General features: G+C 49.3%; 1 protein-coding gene across 5 annotated transcripts in view; it reads left to right on the top strand.

The window, feature by feature from the left end:
- The window catches only part of FCHO1 (FCH and mu domain containing endocytic adaptor 1), a 50,580-nt gene extending 34,772 nt beyond the window's left edge, over positions 1-15,808 (top strand). For 3 of the 5 annotated variants that reach the window (XM_088672874.1, XM_035119332.3, XM_035119333.3), the window contains 11 exons: positions 76-167; positions 2,366-2,938; positions 4,659-4,762; positions 5,402-5,504; positions 6,250-6,361; positions 8,471-8,626; positions 9,139-9,271; positions 9,774-9,973; positions 14,689-14,753; positions 14,908-15,072; positions 15,380-15,808. In XM_088672874.1, coding sequence (XP_088529000.1) covers positions 76-167; positions 2,366-2,938; positions 4,659-4,762; positions 5,402-5,504; positions 6,250-6,361; positions 8,471-8,626; positions 9,139-9,271; positions 9,774-9,973; positions 14,689-14,753; positions 14,908-15,072; positions 15,380-15,402 — 1,726 coding nt within the window. In that variant the 3' untranslated portion in view covers positions 15,403-15,808. The remainder of the gene's footprint in view (positions 1-75; positions 168-2,365; positions 2,939-4,658; positions 4,763-5,401; positions 5,505-6,249; positions 6,362-8,470; positions 8,627-9,138; positions 9,272-9,773; positions 9,974-14,688; positions 14,754-14,907; positions 15,073-15,379) is intronic. The other 2 variants (XM_035119338.3, XM_035119339.3) reach the window with 2 other exon arrangements.
- Positions 15,809-18,847: the final 3,039 nt, after the last annotated feature.

An 18,847-nucleotide genomic window follows, 5' to 3' on the forward strand; every position in this document is an offset into this window, starting at 1 on the left:
ATGGCCAGTTCCGCCAATTTTGTTGCCCTTGTTCAGATCAGAGTCTCTTAAGTCCAGCGTTTTCTTCTTCTGCAGCTGTGACAGCAAACCTGAGACCGATGTTCTCCCTGCCAGCGCCCTGTTTGGCCCCCCGCTGGAGTCAGCCTTCGAAAACGAGGAGTTTTCAGGTAAAAAAAGGTCCCCAGTGGATGGACAGCACCCCTGCATTGCAGGGGGGTGGGCTAGATGACCGCTAGGGTCCCTTCCGACTCTACAATGTTGCGATTCCCCCAGGGTCCTCTCTAGGGCCACATCTGCACCACTGTGATGCCACTTTAAAGAACTGGCTTCCTCCCCTGAAGAATCCTGGCAGCTGCGGTTTAACCCTCGCAGAGCTACGGCTCCCAGCGCCCTTATCAAACTATGGTTCCCGGAAAGCCCAGTGGGTTTGATTTGCATGTCACTCAGGCCACATTCATTTCATGCTATGAACAGCCGTAGCGTCCCCCAAAGAATCCTGTACAATGGTGCCTCGCTAGACAAATTTAATTCGTTCCACGGGTCAATTCGTATAACGAAAAATTCGTCTAGCAAATCCCATAGGAATGCATTGAATTTATTTTTTTTTGCCCATAGGAACGCATTAATTGAATTTCAATGCATTCCTATGGGAAACCATGATTCGCTAGACGAATTCTTCGTAAAACGAATTCGTCTAGCGAGGCAACCTCCGCTCGAAAAAATCTCTTCGTTAAGCGAAAAATTAGTCTTACAGGGCATTCGTCTAGCGAGGCAACACTGTAGTTTGTGAAGTGCTGATATTTCTCAGGAGACCCCCTGTCCCCTCTCCCAGAGTTCCCTGAGAAAAGGAATTGACTTTTTAATGGGGGTTGTCACTCTGGGAGAGGATCCTAGCGACACTCAGCACCCTTAGCAAACTATAACTCCCAGGATTCTTTGGAGAAGCCGCTTCTCTTTCTCAAACCTTCCCAGATGAATGAATCTGGGACATTCTGCATGCAATGCCTTTGTCTACAAATAAAATAAGATTCTAGTCCTCATAGTTTGCATCAAGGGGACGGGCGTTTAATGGCCAACCCCTCTGCCCAGAGAACTTTGGGAATTGTAGCTCCGTGAGCAGGAAGAGGTTTTTTCCCAGCAACTCACGGTGCCATGAACATACTACAGCTCCCAGGATTCTTTGGGGGAGGCCCTGTCTGTCGAAAGTGGGATCGCAGGGCTTTAAATGTGGCCAAAGTGTAGACAGATAGCAGGGTGGGGACCAGAAAGCCATGTCCTTTAAAGGTGTGATGTGGATCTGGAGCGAGATATAGCTAGATTTATACTGATATTTATGGCATGTTGATATATTGATATGTCTATCTATGTCATATTTATTTATCTATCAATATTGATATATATCTATAGATATATCGATTAGGGTGGGTCATTAAAAAAAAAATCGGAAATGTTTCCTTCCAAAATGAATTTCCTTCCAAAATTCAAGTGCCATTTGCAAATGGTTGAACGTGCAGTGAAGGAGGTTACTGGAGCATCTAGGATAGTTATTGGAGAGAAAAGACGTGATGCTGCCATCAAAACAACAATGAACAATCGCTCTAAATTCCCAAAACAAGAGACAAATAAGGACTTTGCACCAAAATAGACGTTTAGTGTAATGCATAAAAGCATATTTTTAGCATGATGTAATATGGTGTACATGTACAATGTATATGTTGCATAAGGCATAATTTTATTAACTACACAAAATGTAAGCATTTAGTACAATTTATACCAAGTAATTAAGTATACTGTGATGTTTTGAGGCAACACATAATGTGAGTGGCGTTTTGTTGTTTATGTTTACTTGTTTAGTACACCGTTTGCCATATAATTTTTTCCAAAACCATTGGTTTTTCATGTAGATTATCAACATGTTTTATCTTAAATGAATAAATATTGCAGAAAATAATAGTATGCAACTATTGTTGCTCGACATAAAACCTAAAATTGATGTTTATTAGTTCACAATTTAACATACTGAGAATTAAATGAGTCAAATTCCTATGTTTTTATCGCTCGTAGTGAGGCAAAATTTCAATCTGTAGGAGCAGGGTCTAAATATTAACCGATTTGTCCCAAATTTGAAATTTGATTATGTTTACACCATACGACTGAGATAAGATCAAGGGAGGAAACATTTTTTAAAAACATTATGACCCACCCTAATATCGATGCCTATCGATTTTGATATTGACATCTCTATCTTTATTGATAACTATATCATTATCTACCGTATCTATATCAATATTGGTGTCTATGTCCATTTATATAGCTATAGCAATCTCTGTTTATTGTTCTTCTGTGGTCTCTCTGCCCCCCCCAGCAGCCCCCCGCTCTTACCTCTTGGCCTCCTGCCCATCCCCCTTCTCTTCCTCGTCCCCTGAGAATGTGGAAGATTCTGGCCTGGACTCCCCGTCTCACCTGGCCACCGGCCCCTCCCCGGACGCCCGCCTCTGGAGCCCCCGGCCTGGCACCCCACAGAGCCCCCCTGGAAAGCGCCCCCCCAAGGATGGACCCCGTTGCTGCCAGCCAGCCGACGACACCCCCGACCCGTGGCTCCCCCAGCCGGACTCCCAGGAGCTCCCCGAGTGGACCGACTCCGTCTTGGCCTGGCCCCCCACCCCGGCGCCCCCCAACAACCCCCCGGGCCGGCACGAGTCCCCCTTCACCGACCCCTTCTTGGAGGCTGCAGCACCCGGGGGTCGGCGGGGCTGGTCGGCTGCGGAGTGTCCCCCGCAGGGTGGCGAGCGCGACAGTTGCCTCTCCTCGAACTCGGCCTCCTCCTCCTCCTCGTCCCCAGCACCCCCTAGCAGCGGAGACTCCACCAGCCCGTCTCCTTGGGCGCCACGGGGCAGAGAGTTGGAGGGCGCCCCCCCAGACATGCCATCGGACCCCGGTGAGTTGCCATTTCCTCTTCCCAGGATCCACGCTGCAGGTTGTGTTCCTTCTCGTCTGCTGCCTTTGGGTCTGGGTGTGAGACGCGTCTTTCTCTGCAGCGGAGAATGAAAACCTATATGCATTCGTATCAATAAGAACCTATATTTATTAGTGTATATTGCACTCTCGTTCTCTTTTTTTCTCGTCGTTTTGTATCACTGGATAAGAAATCAGTTAAAAGAAGGTGGGGAATGAAAAGTCTGGGTCGACAGGTCCAGGTTTTCTGTCAATCCATCAATCAATTGGCCGCTTTATTACAGGCAACAGAAATAAGAAGTTGGCCAGAGTCTCGGAACAAAGGGGAAGTTTTATTATTATGAATAAAAACAATGGCAGTTATTATTAATAAAAATAATAAAAATAATTATTTATTATTAATAATAAAAATAATAAAATTTATTATTGTTGTTATTATTATTAATAATAATAATTTGGGAACCGCTTTTGGACTTTGTGGGAAAAGGATCGAGAAGACATGTTGTTTGACAGTGGAGAAGATGGATGTTGCCCTGGACTGAATGCCTTAAATAACCTTTTTTTATGTAACCGGCAGAAGGAAAATCTTTTCTCTTTCTGTCTTGCTTCTTCCCATTTTCCTTCTTTTCCTTTTCTTCACTCTCTTTCTACTTTTTCTTCTCTTTTTGTAGCTGTTTTTGTCTATTGTTAAAAAAAAGAGTTTTCCACATCTTACTGTATTATTGTAATACTATTACTGTCATTTATTTGATTTATTGAATTCAATACTGCCTTTTATCAGGAGATCCCAACATTAAAAACACATTACAGAACGTCCATGATAAAAAACATGATTTTTATGGAAAACATTAAGAGCAAAGGAGATTGTGCAGGAAAATCTGGTTTCTCTGCAGAGGTTGGAGGGTCATCTCTCTGGGGCTGTGATTCCTGCATTGCAGGGGGTTGGGCTGGATGACCCTTGGGGGTCCCTTACAATTCCACAATTCTGTGAGTCTTGGATTCCTTGGAGGCTGTCAAGCAGAGGTTGGGCCTCACAGGTGCTTCAGTTCCTCTCAAGGGTGCGGCTGCTCTCTTTGCAAACGCCCAGAGCTTGAAATCCTCTCGCTTCCTCCTGCTGTGGATTTTGCCCCGGGGTGATCAGCGCAGGCGCCATTGATCCCCTTTGACAATGTGGTTTCCTGGCTGATCCCTCCAGGGCGTCTTCTCCCTTGAAGGCCTTAATAAATCTCATTTCCGGAATCGCCAAATCTTGCACAGCTCTTGCAACCTCGTTATGGTTAACGATTAACAATTGGCCTCTGCGTTTTCTTTTTTGCGGTCTGAGCTTTGCTTAATGGCCCGATGACAGTAATAAATAATGGCTGGAGGAACTGATTGATTGATGGATGGATGAATGAATGGATGGATGGAGAGACAGTATTTAGAGCACTGGAGAGATCTGGGTGCGAATCCTCCCACATGGCCACAAAGCGCTCTCTCTCTCTCTCTCTCAAATACTTGTTACAGGTAGGTAGCCGTGTTGGTCTGAGTCGAAGCAAAATAAAAAAATTCCTTCAGTAGCACCTTAAAGACCAACTAAGTTTTTATTTTGGTATGAGCTTTCGTGTGCATGCACACTTCGTCAGATACACTTATTTACATTGATTATCCCAATCCTTGATTATCCCAACCAACCCCCTATTCTCTCCCCCTTTGGCTTGCAGCTTCTCTCCCTCTGTCCGCTGCACCTGGATTGACCCCGATGGTGGCCCCCCCTCGGCGATGCCGTGCAAAACGGCCCTCGGCAGTCTCAACCGGCAGCGACACGGTGAGCCCCACCCGCCCTTGTGCACACATGCTTGTGTTTCCTCGTACGACTGGGGGGATGTGCTGTTGTGCAGAAATGCCCCCCAATTTAGCAAACTGCAGGTTGGTTAATTTGGGGAGGTTTGGGGTAGAAGTCTTGTTCCGTCACGATCCAAGCCTTCTCAGAGTTGAGTTGAGGCCTAATTTGCCCATTCTGCTTTTGGCTCCCAGAGGCTGAGAAACATTAACTAAGGCTACATTAACTAAGAACTACTAAAGTGAGATAAGAACGCAAGCAGGACTTGAACTATGAGCAACAGCAATAATATATTAAGATAAATAGGATAGATTGCACATATTGAAGAGCATGGGTGATTTAAGGGTAAATATGGAAACCATGGAAGACGAGGATAGGAATTTACAGATTATGTTAAAATACGTTAAGATTTTTTTGTGTGAGTTTGTGAAAAATTAATAAATAAGATTTAAAAAAAGAGAACATTGCAAATGCAACATAAGCCCTATAGAATTGTGAACAGGTTGTTGGTGAAGCGATTGTGAGTCAGAAGTAGAGTCAGAAGTAGTAGTATTAATAAGAATAATAAGCATCATAATAATTCAATCATTTACACGCCGCCCCTCTCTCTCGCTGTGCCCTCAGCCCCGCTCGCTCAGCCCCTCGCGTCTCTGGGCCTTGTCGACCCCGCAGAGTTCGGCTGGAATGACGGAGCGGGCCTTCTTCATGGCCACACAGCCGGGACTCGGTAGGTGCCCCGCGGAAAAGGCTGTGGGGTTTGGGTCCATGTGGGCGCATGACTTTCTTTTGTGGAGGCCTCACCCCATTGCACAACTAGTCGCAGAGTGTTTCTGGGAGGAGGAGGAGGAATGGGAAATGCTTCGGGGGCACCCGACTTCTTCAAAATATCTTACCACAGAGAAAACGAGAATTACTAAAGGGGTGACTGACGCAAAGGGGTGCTTTCACCTTCAGTTAAGCCAAAGTGGGTGCTAGCGCCCCCTCAGGGTGGGTGGGATTCCCTGGGGGGTGCTAGGGGGCAGCAGGTGCGAATGGCTGTCTGACTTTGGAAAGCCGATATCCTCGGATAAAGTTCCTTTGTTTTGTTGAATCTGGCGAAATGGTTTTAACTGCGTTTTGAACAAAATGTTCAATTAATTGCCCCACCCAACCCAGGATAGCTCAGTTGGTAGAGAAGGAGACTCTGGGTTAATCTCTGGGTTGTGGGTTTGAGCCTCAGGTTGGGCAAAAAGATTCCTGCCTTGCAGAGGGTTGAACTAGACAACCCTCCAGCTCTACAATTCCAGGATACCTGCCTTGCAGGGGGTTGGGCTAGATGACTCCTGGGGTCCCCTCCTGTTCTACCATTCAATGATTCTATGCTCCTCCGAGCCAAATATCCCTGACCTTCTTGGGACTCACTTCCCACTCCCTGGCAGTTACTTTCATGTCACGTTTCCCCCGTGATCGCTGGACTTTCTCTCTCTCGCCAGGCGTCTCGCGGGGCCCATCTCCCATTGTCCTGGGTGCGCAGGGGGCTCTCCCTGTGGCAACGGCCTTCACGGAATACATCCACGCCTATTTCAAAGGCCGCAGCCCAGACAGGTAATAAATGGAGGACAGAGTGCAGTGTGTGTTTGTGGGGTGTGTCTTTGGGGGGGTGGGACTCCTCACCTCATTGCCATTTTCACACCAGATCTGGATGTTTTGGGCTCTGTTTCTCGATGCCTAAGGGACCCAGGTGGCGTTGTGGGTTAAACCACAGAGTCTAGGGCTTGCTGATCAGAAGGTCGGCGGTTCGAATCCCCCGACGGGGTGAGCTCCCGTTGCTCGGTCCCAGCTCCTGCCCACCTAGCAGTTCGAAAGCACATCAAAGTGCAAGTAGATAAATAGGGACCGCTCCGGCGGGAAGGTAAACGGCGTTTCCGTGCGCTGCTCTGGTTCGCCAGAAGCAGCTTTGTCATGCGGGCCACATGACCCGGAAGCTGTCTGCGGACAAACGCCGGCCCTCCCTCGGCCTATAGAGCGAGAAGAGCGCCGCAACCCCAGAGTCGGACACGACTGGACCTGATGGTCAGGGGCCCTTTCCTCGATGCCAACACTCTGTTAAGCACCGAAATTTGGGATCGCCTCCAAACCGATGCGAAAGTTTCAGGCTTGTTTTGTACTGAAAGTCCCACATTTTTTTGCCGCCCCCCCCCCAAACTGAGTAATAGACGCACCAAACTGGTGTTCGTACTTAACACCCCAAAACCTGGCACTTTCCGATTCGCTCCAAACTGGTGTGAAACTGCACTGAACAGGTATGAAACTTTGGCACAAATTCTGGGTTTGTTTTTGAAGACGTTGGTGGCCACTGAGGCCAATGAGGGGTGCAAAAACAGCTTTGAAGGGGCCAGGGCCACTCAGCGTACCTGTTCCACAACCCCATGTGATGTCGTGCGGAGTCGTCCCGCTTCCCGCAAGATCCTGTGCAATCACCCCTCGGCTCCCAGAGCCAATCCTGACCTTGATGCCCAAGCCAGGTGGAGAGCTTGCAGCCTCTATTCATGACAGGTCAGCTTGGGTACCTGCTGTGAAACAAGGCTTTTAAGGTCTCCGTCCTACTTGGCACGCGGGCTCAGGGAATATGGGTGGTTTCTCTCTCGCACAGCCACGGATTCAGATCTATACACTTTTCCTGTTTGCGTGCAACGACAACAATTTGAAGAAGTGTGCATGCACACGAAAGCTCATACCAAAATAAAAAAACTTCGTTGGTCTTTTAGGTGCTGCTGGAAGGAATTTTTTAAACAATTTTATTATTTGCGTGCCGCCCATCCGAGTGGGTTTCCCCAGCCACTCCGGGCAGCTCCCCACAAAATATTTAAAATGCAATGGAACATCAGCCAGCTTCGCTGAACTTCCCTCCGCCTCTGCCCAGATCTCTCTGCTCAGTTGGTTGAGCATGAGGCTCTGAATCTCAGGGTCGTGGGTTCGAGGCCCTCAGGGGTCCCTTCCAACTCTACTGTTCTATGACTTGCAAGCAGATGTGGGGAATAATAATAATAACAATAATAATAATAATAATAATAATAATAATAATAATATTTTATTTATACCCCGCCCTCCCCAGTCAAAAACCGGGCTCAGGGCGGCTCACACCAACAAAACCAACCAACAATAAAACATAAAAACAATTAATTAAAATACAGATTAAAATACAGTATTAAAATTTAAAATGCAGCCTCATTTCAAGTAGTCCATAAATCCAGGCCATGAGGGAGGAAAACACAGGGGTCAGGCTAAGTCCAACCCAAAGGCCAGGCGGAACAGCTCTGTCTTGCAGGCCCTGCGGAAAGATGACAAATCCCGCAGGGCCCTGGTCTCCTGGGAAAGAGCGTTCCACCAAGTTGGGGCCAATACTGAAAAGGCCCTGGCTCTAGTAGAGGCCAATCTAGCCACCTTATGTCTCGGGATCTCCAGAGTATTGTTGTTTGTGGACCTTAAGGTCCTCCGCGAGGCATACCAGGAGAGGCGGTCCCGTAGGTACGAGGAAGTGGGATCTCCCACTGCAATACCATAGCCAAGCTGGCGCTCTTTTGCAGAAGCAAGCAGTAGTCCTTCCTTGAGCGTAAAGGGGGCTCCTGGGAGGGGACGGACAGCGCTTGGATTTGGGGGAGCAAATAGGGCCAGGGGCTGATAATGCCCCGCTCTTCCTCGCCTCTCCTGCAGCTGCCTGGTCAAGATCACGGGAGAGCTGACCATGTCCTTCCCGGCGGGGATCCTGCGCGTCTTTAGCAGCGCCCCTGCGCCCCCCGTCCTCAGCTTCCGCCTGCGCCACACGGCCGCCATCGACCAGTTCCTTCCCAACACCGAACTCCTCTTCAGGTACCATGTGGGGGAGGGCGGACGGACGGAGAGTGCCCTGTGGGAGACGGTGTGCATGTGAGAAACCGTGCGAGTGGCGAGTGTGTGAGAAAGAGAGAGACAAAGCTTCGTGCGAGAGAGAACAGATTCGCACGACTGAAGGAAAAGCCAGGCAGGGTTCTGTCCCTTCCGCTCAGAGGGCTGGATCCAGCTGCCCTGTTCTGCTTTCTCCCTGGGGCTCCCCCAAACCCACTGCGGGGGCCTATGCGGACCCCCAAGAATTGTACATGGTTGGGGGGGAGAATGAGAGGGGAGCTCAATCCGTGGGGCAGAGGGCCAGACCCCCGAAAGCAGTGGAGAGCCAAGTTGGCCTGTTGTTCCAGCGGGTCTACTCTGAGTAGGACTTTGTTGGAGCAGGGAGGGAGAGCAAAGAGGAGGGGGTCCCTCTCTTCTCGGATTGTGGGGGGCACCCCACAGAACCAGACTGACCTCCTGGGTGGTGATGAATTTCTCTTCCGCCTCCCCCCCCCAAGTGACGCCTCGCAGAGTGACTCCCACATCAAGGACTTCTGGCTCAACATGGCCGCCCTCACTACACACCTCCAGAAGCAGGCGGAGCAGGCGCCGGGCGCCCCGTACTACAACGTCACCCTCCTCAGATACCAGGTGGAGCAGACGGGCCCTGCGGGTCGTTGGGTTGGGGGAGGGAAGAGCTGAGGAAAGGGGAGGGTGTCCAGGAACCGCCCCCCCCCCCGCAGTGCCCGTCTGATCCCCATCCTCTCTAAGCAACCTGGGACCACCGGGAGTCCGGAACCAGCCGTGGCTCCTGCATGGCTGGGGGTGGGCTGGATGACCCCTGGGGTCCCTTTTGGTTCAACCTTTCCATGAACCCCCCCCCGTGGCTCCTGCATGTCTGGGGGTGGGCTGGATGACCCCTGGGGTCCCTTTTGGTTCAACCTTTCCATGATCCCCCCCGTGGCTCCTGCATGGCTGGGGGTGGGCTGGATGACCCCTGGGGTCCCTTTTGGTTCAACCTTTCCATGATCCCCCCGTGGCTCCTGCATGGCTGGGGGTGGGCTGGATGACCCTTCTCCAAAGAGGGAGAGAGAAAGGATTGTCTTTCCGACTCTCTCTCTCTCTCCCCCCACCCCCGGCCCCTCGACTCCAGTACTCCAAGCAAGGCCCACGCTGGGCCCCCTTGCAGCTCTCCGTGGACTGGGCATGTGGGTCTGAGGCCACGCGGGTACGCATCGACTACAGCTACAACACGGGCGCTTTGGCCTCGGCTGCGGCCCTCGGCAACGTCCAGATCCTCCTGCCCATCGAAGAACCGGCTGCCAACGTCCAGCCGCAGCCGAGCGCTTCATGGTGAGATCCGGGTCTGGTTTTCTTAGGGACAGGGGGGGGGGTGTTGTCTTAGGGAGACCTCCAGCTTCACGGACAAGTTCATGATTACTACGGTATTTATTAAATTAATATTCCACCCTTGCTGCGTTTGTGGAATATTGATTTATAACGCGTGATTTTTGTGGGCTGACCAAGTGAAGGGGAACCCTGCTTAACATTTGGGAATACGTGACAGTTAAATAAAAGTCTCAAGTCAATGGGAAACAAAGAAGGGGATAAAAAGGGGGGGGAATGCTAAAATTCTAAAATATGTTAATATATTGAAATGGAATTGGGAGAAGTATTTCCTATGTTAACAGTGGAAATCTTAAGTATGGAAATGGAATTAGGAAATACTTTGGTGCATTTTAACATTTTATCATTATCATTATTTAATTGTTACATTGAGCAGTGAGTAACAACAACAACAACAAATTTATTTATACCCCACCCATCTGGCGGGGTTTCCCTAGTCACTCTGGGCAGCTCCCAACATATTAAAAACAGAATAAAACATGAAACATAAAAAGCTTCCCTAAACAGGGCTGCCTTCAGATGTCTTCTAAAAGCCATATAGTGCTTTTATTTCCTTGACATCTGACGGGAGGGTGTTCCACAGGGCAGGCGCCACCACCGAGTAAGGGAGTAAAGAGAAACATCCTGGAAGCGCGGCAGGCCAACTTTTAAATTCGTATTAAATTATATACAGGTGAAACTCAGAAAATTAGAATATCGCCAAAAAGTGCATTTATTTCAGTAATGCAACTTAAAAGGTGAAACCAATCTATGAGATAGATGCATGACATGCAAAGCAAGATATGCCAAGCCTTTATTTGTTGTAATTGTAATTATTTGTCGTTAGGCGGGTCAATTATAAATGGAATGTAATTAATGAAATGTAATAGCAATGTTTATTTTTGTATTATTGTAACTATTTGTTTTATTACTGTGGAATTTTCAAAAGAAAGCATTTGTAAAAATTAAAAGAAAAATTAAAAATAATAAGTTGCATTACTGAAATGAATGCACTTTTCGACGATATTCTAATTTTCCGAGTTTCACCTGTACTTAAATTAATTATATGGAGGTAAAGGAGGGGAGAGCAACTTCTTCACTTGGTCGCAACCCCCCTGCAAAGTATTCTAGGCTGAGAGTGAGCGACGGGCCCCCAAGGCATCACCCAATGAGATTCGGACCCTGGTCCCTCCCTGGTCCTAGCCCAGCGCTCTAACCACTGCGCCAGCGCTGCCTCCACAAATCTCAGCTAGATATGAACCATGGCAGGGGGTTGGGCTGGATGACCCCTAGGGTCCCTTCCATCTAAGCTGGTTTCTTTCCATCTAAGGTGGAAATTGCCACAAACCTCTTTGCACTCAATCCAAGGTGGCCAAACATGAGGCAAGGTCCACCCAGGGCAGTCCTGTGTGGAGAGGATGTCAGCCGTTTCACACAGAATCATCAAATTGGAAGGGGTCCCCGAGGGTCAGCTAGCTCAACCCCCTGCAATGCAGGAATCTATCACCCAACGTGGGACTCAAACCCATGACCCTGAGATTCCAGTTGTATAGTTCTGATAATCTAGCTGTGATTCCTAGTTGTAAACTGGTTCTCAAAGTCAGGCTGAAAGTGAGCGACTGGCCCCTAAGGCATCACCCAATGAGCTCTATGGGGCTGAGCAGGGAGATTTGGACCCTGGTCCCTCCCTGGTCCTAGTCCAGCACTCTAACCACTGCACCACCACTGCCTCAACAAATCTGAGCTAGATATGAACCATGGCAGGGGGTTGGGCTGGATGACCCCTGGGGTACCTTCCATCTCTACTGTTCCACGAATGGTCTAGCTCAGCAGAAGGTAGCTTTGGCTACATCAGCCTGTGCTGTTTAAATCTTTTGGGTAGCCAAATTCAGGGTGACCGCTATTCAGAGTAGAGTAGACTCAGCGAAACCAGAGCAAGCTCAGTGAGCCACGCCAGCTGATTTTGGCAGGTTCTGCTCCGAGTGAGATGCCACCTCTGGAGGAAGAAGTGACTTTTTTTGCAAACGGGACCAAAAAACAATTTCCAGAGAAAATACGAATAAATCTGTCCTCTGGGGAGGAATAAATCTGTCCTCTGGGGAGGTTGCCAAATCTCAGCGCAGAGCCACGACTGGTTCTGCCATCCAGACAGTCCCCGGGAGTCAACAGTTTCTCAAGGGGGGGCCAGAAATGCCTGTTGGGCGAGTCGCTCTTTTGCAAGCAGGCCCCAGGGCACGACAGGCCATATGAACAGTGAGTCACCGGAGGCAGCCTGGGGAGCAGGGTTGAGCTTGGGTGCTCGATCTCCGGTGAACTTGGAGATCTCACGGGACCTGAAATCCAGGGGTCTGGGGGGGACCCCAAGTTTAGCGGGAGCCAAAAAGGTGGTGAAGCAGCCCACCTAGTCCAGCATCCTGTCCTCACAAGGACTGGGGAATTGAGATAGACTGCTTCTGGACCTGGAGGTTCTATAAGAGTAGAATAACACTGCTGGATCAGGGAAATGGCCCGTCTAGTCCCACATTCTGTTCTCACAATGAAAAAGGCAAATGCAATTCCACCAGAAGTCTCTGCCCCTGAATACTGGGAACTGTAGTTTGCTAAGGGTGCCGGGAATCATAGCTGCACAAGGGCTAAAAGGCAACCCTGTTTTTAAGAAGGCTTTTAACCGTTTTTCAGATACCATGCTTTTTTGCTTGAGCATGAGACGCTTAATCTCAGGGTCGTGGGTTCAAGCCATGTTGGGCAGAAAGATTCCTCCCTTGCAGGGCGTTGGACTAGAGGACCCTTGGGTATCCCTTCCAAGCTTGCACTTCTAGGATTCTGCACCCCCACAGTTCATTGGCCCCCAAACCAAGCAGATGCATTTCCCCAAGAGGAAAGGGAGTCTTGTGGCTGGCATCCGCCTGTCTCAAGAAGCAACGGAGTGCGCCTCCGGGGGTGAAGGCAAACCGCTGCCTTAGCAGAACCCAAGTAACCTCCTTGGGGCGCAAGCCAGGGCTGTGTGTCCGGGGGCAAGAGCCCCCTCTCGGCCTGGGTTACGGGAGATTCCTGCATTGCAAGGGGTTGGGGTCCCAACTCTCCTATTTTTTTTTTATTCCGTGAGAGCAAGATGTTGGCTGCAGAAATTGCTGGAAGGTGAGATGCAATTGCTGGAAGGTGAGTTAGAGACTCCACTCCAGATTTGCTCCTGAGCCTTTTCTTCTCCCACAAGCCAGCGGAGGTTTTGTTGTTGTTGTTTAGTCATTTAGTCGTGTCCGACTCTTCGTGACCCCATGAACCAGAGCACGCCAGGCACTCCTGTCTCCCGCAGTTTGGTCAAACTCATGTTCGTAGCTTCGAGAACACTGTCCAACCATCTCGTCCTCTGTTGTCCCCTTCTCCCAGTGCCCTCAATCTTTCCCAACATCAGGGTCTTTTCCAAGGATTCTTCTCTTCTCATGAGGTGGCCAAAGTATTGGAGCCTCAGCTTCACGATCTGTCCTTCCAGTGAGCACTCAGGGCTGATTTCCTTCAGAATGGATAGGTTTGATCTTCTTGCAGTCCATGGGACTCTCAAGAGTCTCCTCCAGCACCACAATTCAAAAGCATCAATTCTTTGGCGATCAGCCTTCTTTATGGTCCAGCTCTCACTTCCATCCATCACTACTGGGAAAACCATAGCTTTAACTACACGGACCTTTGTCGGCAAGGTGATGTCTCTGCGGAGGTTGAGGGTCAAGGTTTTCCTTCCTTCCCAGGTGGACAGCTGTCAGGGGACCACCAGCGGGTCAGCGGAGATTCCAGGAAGTGGGGACAGGGGCTCTCTGGTGCAGTAGGAGCCCAGGAGGGCAGGGCTTAGGAGCCGTCCACAGGAGGTGGTGCTGACCCTCAGGAAGCGGTGCAGAGCCTTGAGGATGCTGAGGAGGGAAGGTCCTCAGAGGGGAGCATTGGAGGGTCAGACCAGAGAGCTGAGGAAGGGGAGGTGCCAGAGGAGATAGTACTGGCTCCCCAGCTTGGCAGTTCCAGTGGGGAGGGTTCTCCACCAGCCCCATCACCCCAACAGCGGAGGGGTGAAAAGAGGCGCACAGAGAGGAGGAGGAGATTTAGAACGCCGAGCATGTTCTGTTGGCGGAAGTCCCGAAGGGCGGTGCTTCCGGATTCTGATTCAGGATAAAACGGTCATGCTTTTTGTTGCTCTGTCTTGTACATATGTATATAACAAAGCTCTGTAAAAACCAGCCACAGAGTTTGGAGAGGATTACTCGTGAGGAAGCAACCAGCACCATTACAGCAGCACAAACAGAAACCGCCTTCTTGACCGTTGGGACCCCCCCCCTTCTTGGTCTCGCCCACTCCGTCTGCTGGAGCCTGTCTTCACACGCAGGGGAAGCCCCTAACTCACTGGGGGTCTGAGACCCTTCGGCTCCCCTCACCTGCTTCACCTGGCCAGTCAAAGCCATTCCCAGGGACGTCCCTAAGGGGGTAGAAATCCTAGAATGGTAGAGTTGGAAGGGGCCCTGAGGGTCATCCAGTCCAACTCCCTGCAGTGCAGGAATAGGCAGTTGTCCCTTACAGGGATTGAACCTGCGGCCCTGGCGTCATCAACACCAGGCTCTCACCAACGGAGTTCTTTCTGCAGGCGATGCAGCAAAATGTAGAAATGGCCAAACCAGCTTCTCTCTTTCTCTCCCCTCTTGCAGGAACCTGGAGGAGAAGCGATTGCTGTGGCGGCTCCTGGACCTCCCTGGCACCCAAGGGCACCCAGGTGAGGTGGCCAACGGGGTGGCGCCTATGCTAGGATGGCTCTTCTTCCTCTTGCCCGCCCCCTGTGCGGGGAAGCAGCAGCAGCAGCTCTCTGGAATCTGATGGGCACCGTCTCCTCCCTTGGGTCCATCTCTTCTCTGCTCTTTTCTCTGCAGCATCCGGCCGCCTCCTGGCCAGCTGGGAACCCCTGACTGGTCCCAGCAAGCCCAGCCCGGTGGCAGCCCAGTTCACCAGCGAGGGGAGCACCCTTTCCGGGGCAGATGTGGAGCTGGTGGGCAGCGGGTACCGCATGTCGCTGGTCAAGAAGAGGTTCGCCACAGGTAGTAGGAATGGGGGGCTGGCAGAGTTGGGAGGGGGCACTGGAGGTCATCTAGTCTGGCCCGCTGCAAGGCAGGAGTCCCAGCTAGAGAAGCAGGGCTGTAGAACTGGGAGGGCCCATGGAGGTCATCCAGTCCAGCCCCTGCAGCACAGGGCCCCCAGCTAGAGAACCCTGACAGACAGCCCCCCCCCCAACGCCTGCTTAAAAGCCACCAGCGAAGCAGAGCCCTCCTGCCTTCCAAGAAGCCCCTGGAATGGGGGAATGAAAACACGAGGAAACCACGTTCCCTCCTTTATCTCCTTTCCCAGGGATTTATCTTGCCGGCTCCTGATCAGACCCCGTCCCAGCAGTCGCCTCCGGTTTGTTCCAAAAGTGTGTCTTGCGACAGGAAGGAGATGTTTGCGTGTTTTTAAATTATTATTTTTGCCTGGATTTTAAAACACTGGAGTTGGGGTGAGAGAAGCAGCCACCCCAGGAATGGAAGAATCGAGGAGTGCGCAGTTCGAGGCGGAAGGGATTTTGCACCACAAATCTCTCCATATTATTTTTATTGTTATTTTGTATTCTCCATCTTTCATTCCTAAGCTGCGTCAGATGCCCAGAAGTCGGGAGGTGGGCGCTCTCTCATTTTCCAAGCTGCTAAGGTTGAAGAGAAAAAAAATAAGGGTGGGGGTGACAATTGCTGTTGGAAAAGTTGCTCTTTTAATAATAAAAAACCACTTGTTTTTCTAATAAGACGACTTTGTGTGTGCTGGTTTTTAAAGTTTCCTAAAATCTTTCTCCGAAACACATTGACAGCATAAGCAGATTCCACGCTGGCAAATTCCGGACGCGGAAAATAAAGTTCCTTTGTCACCCGGTGCTTAGCTGGACAGCGGAACTCCCTCCCACTGGAGGTTTTCTTCTTTTTCTCATTAGAACTCTCGGACAAGCAGGTGAAGCTGAACATTGGGATATTTGAGACAGGAGAAGATGAGCTTCTTAGATAAACTGGAACACTCTGCCACAAGAGGCAGTGGATCAGGCGTAATAATAATAATAATAATAAAGATAGATAGATAGATAGATAGATAGATGATAGATAGATAGATAGATAGATAGATAGATAGATAGATAGATAGATAGATAGATAGATAGATAGATAGATAGTTGGGATGTTTTTATTATTAATATTTTATTAGAAGAATTTCATTTACTGTATAAAAAGAGAAGAAAAAGAGTGAATGAGGATAGAAAAAAAAGAAAAACGGGTTATTGACAATTATATGCACATTAGGATAAGAATATACACAACTGTATATTAATGCTTGGTAATATAACAGTGCTTTTTCATTTTTTAAAATTGTTGGAACATAAGAAAGGGCTCCTGGATCATGCCTGTTGTCTTTGTCCATGGAGTTTTCTTGGCAGGGATACTGGAGTGGCTTGCCAGTTCCTTCTCCAGGTGGATCACGTTTAGTCAAAACTCTCCACTATGACCTGTCCATCTTGGGTGGCCCTGCATGGCATAGCTCATAGCTTATCTGTCTGGAAGGACAGATCGTGAAGCTGAGGCTCCAATACTTTGGCCACCTCATGAGAAGAGAAGACTCCCTGGAAAAGACCCTAATGTTGGGAAAGATGGAGGGCACTAGGAGAAGGGGACGACAGAGGACGAGATGGTTGGACAGTGTTCTCGAAGCTACGAACATGAGTTTGACCAAACTGCGGGAGGCAGTGGAAGACAGGAGTGCCTGGCGTGCTCTGGTCCATGGGGTCACGAAGAGTCGGACATGACTAAACGACTAAACAACAACAACAGCTGGATCATGCCTAGTAAATCATCATCATCATCATCCAATATCCTGTTCTCACAGTGGCCAAGCAGATTCCTATTACGGGAAACCTGCAAACAGGATTCAAACACAAGACCATCCTCTCCTGTGGTTTCCTGCAACTGCCACCCAGAAGCATTTCAACTGTGGAGGCAAAGCACAGCCACCCATAGCCATGAATTTGCTATGAAGTTGCTGGCCATCGCTGTATCCTTTGGCAGGGTACCGTTCAAGCTCTGTTGCTTCCTTTTATCTGTCCTGAATTTCACAACGCTCAGCTTCATTGCACGTCTGCAGGTTGTGCAAGACGATGGTGGAAGGGGAGAAGGAAGAAAGGGGTGTGTGTGAGAGAGAGAGAGAGATGGAGAGGGCATCCAAAGCAAACAGGGTGTCTGCAAATAAGCCAGCAGGTTGAACAGGAAAGTCTGGTCAGAGTCCCTGACCGTTTGCTCAGGGATGGGGACACGGCCGCTGCAGAAGGCGTTCATCATGCCTGGGGAACAGCAAACTGGGTATAGCTGCAGGTGCTGTTCTCCTAGAAACAGCGTTGGAAGGGGCACCCGGGAGTCATCTAGCCCAACCCACTGAAGGGCCAGAATCGCAACTATACCATGGTCATCCTACCAGTTTCAAAACTCTCCAATTAACTGTCTGACACCTTCTGAGGTCATAGAATCATAGGGTTGTAGGGTAGGGTTGAGAGGGACCCCAAGGGTCATCCAGTCCAACCCCCTGCAAAACAGGAATCTCCGCTAAAGCATCCCTGGCAGATGGTCAAACAACCTCCGCTTATAAAAGGAAGGAGAGTCTGCCGCCACCTCCTTTACATGGTAGAAAAGCTCTTGCTGGCATACAGACCTCCTCTGCATACATTTCCAGTTTGCCAGCACCCTTCTTAAATTGTGGCACCCAGAATTGGGCACAGGACTCCAGGTGTGGTCTGGCTAAATCAGAAGAGATTAGTTCTGTTTCTTCCCTTGATCTGAACACTAGGCTTCTCTTTATACATCCTAGAAGAGCGCTCACTTTTTCTGCTGCTGCATCGCCCTGTAGACTCATGTTCAGCTTGTGCTCCACTAAGACCTCGAGATCCTTTTCACAGGTCCTGCTAGTAAGCCAGGTGTCCCCCTTCCTATATTTGTGCATCTGGTTCTTCCTGCCCATGTGCCAAACCTGACATCTGTCCCGACTGAAATTCATTTTGTTAGCTTGCACCCATGTCTGCAATGTGTTATGGTCATTGTGAATCTGCTGTGACCCCTCCTAGTTCTCCCCCCCCCCCCAATTTTTTTTTATTAAGTTTCAACATTTTAAACATATACAATTTTATTCTCAGATGAGCCAAGTCATAAATCAGTTTCAAAGAATAGCCATCTCTTCGACTTTCTCAGCCTTGAGGTCGCTCAAATAATATATTTTGTAATTGTGGTTACCCGAGCTCAGTCACTGCGCAGGCAAGTGGAACAGAGTCTGGGATAGCTCAGTGGGTAGAGCAGGAGGCTCAATCTCAGGGTCATGGGTTCGGGCCCCGCTTTGGGCCAAAGATTCCTGCATTGCAGGGGGGTGGACCGGATGACCCTCAGGGTTCCTACCATCTCTGCAATTCTATGATTCTGTGATTCTTTACAAAGCCTCCATGAATTGCCAACAGACACGTAATTACAGACTTTTGTTCCCGAGTAGAAGTTAACCACTCACAATTTTATCTTAATTCCTTGCTGCTGCTGATTTTTTAGTCACTTTCCCCAATAATGCTGTTTGCCAAATTGCATCGTACCATTGTTAGTCCTTGTCATGATTCTGATCCCCATGTCCTGTCAATTGTACTCTCGCAGCAATTAAAATACAGTATGTGTTCTTTCTAAAGTTTTAATCTATTGTGGTTTGCACACTTTCTGCAGGTTTTAAATTATTATTATTTATGACATTTATATACTGCTGTTCATCTGAGGATCACAGGGC

Source organism: Zootoca vivipara, chromosome 6, assembly GCF_965207765.1.
Source record: "Zootoca vivipara chromosome 6, rZooViv2.hap1.1, whole genome shotgun sequence".
In the NCBI taxonomy this organism is placed as follows: Eukaryota; Metazoa; Chordata; class Lepidosauria; order Squamata; family Lacertidae; genus Zootoca; species Zootoca vivipara.